Below are 4416 nucleotides of genomic sequence, written 5' to 3' on the forward strand. Positions count from 1 at the left end.
AGCAGGCACCGGCCACACCGACCATATCTTCACTCCGAGAGCAATAGCCGAAGCCCAGGGCCGGCGCCTCCTCCCCCTGAAAGCACACTGCCCCTGCCCTGGCCCCCGACAAGCACACGGCTTGGGCACGCGGCCGGAGACGGGCTCCGCTCCCGCCCAGCAAGGACGGGAGAGCCGGGCCGCCCGGTGCAGGCTCCCCGAGGAGGTGACCCTGTGCTCAGCGCCAGCCGTTTGCCTCTGTCCCACCCACGGGGGACAGCCCTGCCCCTACCTCCCGGGAGATGCTGTGAGGCTGAGTGAATGTCCCTAAAGCACTTTCGGTTCTCCAGTGAAAGGCAATGCTGCTGCTCGCCTGCTGGCCAGCCACCATGCCCAGCCCTCCAACCCAATCCCTGTTAGGAGCTTCCAGGGAGTTACAGATGATTCCCAAAAACAGGTGTCCCCAGCAATCCGGACAATCAGGTACGAAGGAGCAGGCGGCACCGGCAGCCTACGCCCGGCACTCTCCCTATGATGCTCCTGTCATAGCCTGCAGAAAGCCGGGCTCTGGAGGGATCCTGAAGCCGTAGCTCTGCTTTTCACTGTGCTCAGAAAGCCCAGCGATGACCTGGTCTGAAACCTGTAACCACAGCGCTCTGGGTTCCCAGCACGCTGCTGTAAATAGAAATATGCAGGAAAGTTGCAACCCAAATGGACCTTATGCTGGAGTGACAACCCACCCCAATCTATGCAATCCAAGGGGAGCAGCTCGCCCGTCGCATTCGCTGTCTGCGTTTTACTTTGGTGCTCACGCTGTCTGTACAGCCAGGAGTGGTGGTCAGAGGAGAAAAAACCAACGCAACACTTAGCTCTGTGCAGATGATTCCCTTCCCGTCCCTTGGCCCAGGGTGCTGGCTCCGAGACTGCTGTGGAACCATGTTCCCTCCCAGCCCTTCGGAAGAGGCAGGTTGGTTTGTGCACCTGGGAGTCCACACGCACAAGCACACACCTACCCGATGTCTTGGCCATAAGCAACACCTGGATTTCAGGAGGATTTTGCCCAGCACGCTCCACCGATGCCTGGGACAGGGTCCTGGCAATGCGAGGTGAGTGGGAACTGGCCAAAGGGTAACTCATGCGGCTGAAATGCTTCTGCTTTCCCCGAGCTGGCGGAACGAGCTGGAGCTTCGGGTGAGGGCAGGAAACCTGCACAGGGAGCAGGGCAGCACGGAGCCATATGCCTGTGTCTGGAGGGTCCGTTTCTTGCACCGTGGGCAGCGCTGACCTGCAGTGCCACTGCTGCACTCCTGCTGCAGAGGACAGGCATGCGAAGGAGTCCCTGGGTACGGATTCGTCTGCTCAGGGCATCTCCTCTCCACCCCAGGGAAGGAGGGAAGTGAAGAGAGGGCACCAGGAGAAGAACAAGCTTGTATGGAAGGATGGGGGTAGAGACAACTGAAAAGGTTTTACGGTGGTGGTGGGACATGAGGCTCGGAGAGCAGCTGAGGGGAGGAAGGCTCCCAGCAGCAATGGCTTTGACAGGGACAGGGAGATGGTCCCGCAGCCCAGGGGACACGTGCAGCCTGGACCCCGTGTCCCACAGGGCAGGAGCCTGCAGGGGCTGGAACCCACAGGCAGCAGGAGGGATATGGCTCCGACACCATCGCAGTGCCAAGCAGCCTGTGGTCAGCCTGGCTCCAGCCCTCCCCCTGCTCATCTCACTGTGCCCTTCCCCAGGCCGCCTCGCCGGTCACCCCAGCCCTGGCCACAGCAGAGAAGGGCAGCGTGTCCCCTCCTGCAACATGCCCACCAGCTTCAGGAGTGTGGGGAGCCGGGAGCAGCCAGCTGCAGCCATGCTCCAGCCTGCAGGAGCCACTTGGCACTGGTGGGTCGTTCCCCTGCATTTTGTTCTAAAAAGCCTATGCTGGAGCCAGAGGCGGCTGCTCCCCTCGCCCCTCCACCAGTGGAGTCCTAATACACTCCCACACTTGGCACTTTAACCCCTTGAAAGCCATTCCTTCTAGTAACAATACTGCAACGAGCTGCATAAGAACACACTCCCTCGATCGCATCCCCCCACCTCCAGAAACCCTCCCTGCTCCTGTGCTATCCAAAGCATTTACTGCCTTTGACTTAGCGTATGCTGTACTAGGTAGTAGGGCATAGTCCATAGCGCTCAATAACATGTGCCCCTCTGTAAATAACCTTGGAGTGATGTGAACAGTTTGATTCAAAACACAAAAAACCCTACAAAAATGGAATACACAGACTCTAGGGACTTGGCCAGTACCCCTCCTGTAATGTTCATTGTATATTTTTTTGATGTACTATAACTGTTGGGGAAAAAAAAAAAAAAGAAAATATTTTGATAATCAAATCTCATCGCTTTATTGTGTTACTCAGTAAATAAAAGGACAAGTATAAACAAGCCAGGGCTTTCTCGTCATATTTTTTTTCCTAGATCCAGATTATCTGAAGGGAACACGTGTTGCTGGGCAGGACCGGGACACCTTGCCCTTGTCTTGTGGTGGTTCTGAGAGGAGTCAGCACCGTGGCAGATGGGCAGCAAGAGCTGCCACAGCCCTAAGCATCAGGGTTTGCAGGCTAAGCACAGTCCCAGCTTCTCCAAGGTCATGACTGAGTGTGCACTCAGGAAGTGGAGAGCTGCAGTGTGGTGGATGTGGGCACCGTGCCCTCAGTAGCAGCATCTTGCCCTGCTCTGCGCTATGCATTCACTGAGGCAGGATGACTGAATATTTCTGCATGTAAAGGAGCAGTGGGCGCTGCCAGGTAAGGGGCAATCTGCTGGGGAAGACTGCAGCACTGCAGAGCCAGCTGGGGTAGGACAAGGGAGAGCTGCTCGGACAGCGGCTGGGCTGGAGGCAGGGCCAGCAAATGGGCTCTTCTCACACGGTATCAGCATATATAAAACAGAGCAGCTGGGGAGAGAGAAAATTGTTTCCTCGGGCCTGGCTGTGCTCAGCCATGGAGCTGATTCCCACTGGCTGGCCAGCCCCATACTGTGCCTCCCCTCTAGCAGTACGTGGCCCTCAGGTCTGCCAGCCTGCACCTGGAGAGCAGAGGGGCATCACTTGGTGAATCCTGGCTTTCCTGTAGCATCTCCCAACATCTGCCAGGGGCTGGGCAGTGAAAAGAGTGGTCCTTGTCCCAGTGCAGGTACAGGGGTCACCTCCCTTATCCTCAAAGACCATCCCTAGCCCTGGGACGCCCATTCCTCAAGCCACCGTGCTTCCCTGCAGGCTCCACAACACCGAACAGGCTCAGCAGGAGGTATGTGCAAGGGAAATAGAGAGGTGAGGGAAAGGAGGTGGCAACGGAAGGGAAAACAAGGTTCAGCCATCCATGGATCCGCTGCCCTTGTTCTTGCGACTCAGGGGAAAAGCAGACTTGCTTTGTGGCTGTGTCATCTTACTGGCCAGGTAGATGAACGGCTCAATCAGCGTACGCCGGTCAGCCACAGATACCTCCCACAGCTTCACCTTCTCGCCCTTGGCCCAGTGCTGGGCTGCGTCATGGTCCACCCGGCGCTGCTCCTGCAGGTCACACTTGTTGCCCAAAACCACGATGGTGACCTGTTCAAGAAAGGGTGAGAAGAATCCCTGAAGGTAGCAAATGCAGAGCTGAACGGTGCTGCCTGGCTCTGCCTTGAAGACCCTTGGCACCAGGCCCAGTCCTACAGCTAATTGCCCCTCCATGCTAAGTCTTTTTAAAACACATTTCCCAGTACTCCCTTCTGGCAGCTTCTCCTCCTGTTTCTCAAACCAGCCCCAAAATGCAAGTGCCTGTTGAGCACTCGCACGCTCAGAAAGCATCCCAGGACAGTAGCCAGTTACAACTGAGAGTCTTATGGAACAGGGACTCCTGTTACCGTCTAGTGACAAGCTAGAGAAAAGGAGTCTCTGGGCAAGAACCTGAACAAGGGGAGCAGATCCCATTCTGCAGTCCCTTTCCCCTGGGGTACTCACCTCCTTCTTGTCTTTGGACTTGTCAATCTCCTTCTTGAGGAGTTCCACCCGCTTGAAGGACTCCTTGCTGTCAGTGCTATAGACCAGCACGTAGCCGTCCGTGCAGGAGAAGCAGTGCTTGGGAAGCTCCAGGCCGTCCCGCAGGCCCCGCGTGTCATAGAAGCGCACCTGCTCACGCACCCCCCGGTCTGTCTCAATGGAACCCACGTAGATGTCCTCCTGAGTCTCAATCATGTCGGAGCCTGCCAGAGAGGCGGGCAGGGGAGACATGGGGATCCTGGCCAGGGAGCTGGCCCTGGCACAACCCAGAGAACTGTCCTGCAGGGTGTCGTGGGGCAGGACAGAGTCTCCTCCACCCCTTCCGCTGGCGTGTTTAGGGGGTCTCCAGGTACAGCCTTGCCCAGGGGGGCCAGGCCCTGCCAACCTGCAGCACGGGGCTGTCTGGCACCCA

The 4416-nt window shown here is 57.4% G+C and overlaps 1 protein-coding gene across 1 annotated transcript; it reads right to left on the reverse strand.

Moving 5' to 3' along the window:
* Nucleotides 1-3119: 3119 nt before the first annotated feature.
* On the reverse strand, nt 3120-4233 carry LOC104618994 (NF-kappa-B inhibitor-interacting Ras-like protein 2). Its single transcript, XM_010284738.1, has 2 exons — nt 3966-4233; nt 3120-3572 (listed from the first exon to the last, which is right to left on the reverse strand). Exons 1-2 carry the CDS (start codon nt 4197-4199, stop codon nt 3333-3335), a joined length of 474 nt encoding a protein of 157 aa, XP_010283040.1. The 5' UTR covers nt 4200-4233; the 3' UTR covers nt 3120-3332.
* Nucleotides 4234-4416: the final 183 nt, after the last annotated feature.

Source organism: Phaethon lepturus, unplaced genomic scaffold, assembly GCF_000687285.1.
Source record: "Phaethon lepturus isolate BGI_N335 unplaced genomic scaffold, ASM68728v1 scaffold30280, whole genome shotgun sequence".
In the NCBI taxonomy this organism is placed as follows: Eukaryota; Metazoa; Chordata; class Aves; order Phaethontiformes; family Phaethontidae; genus Phaethon; species Phaethon lepturus.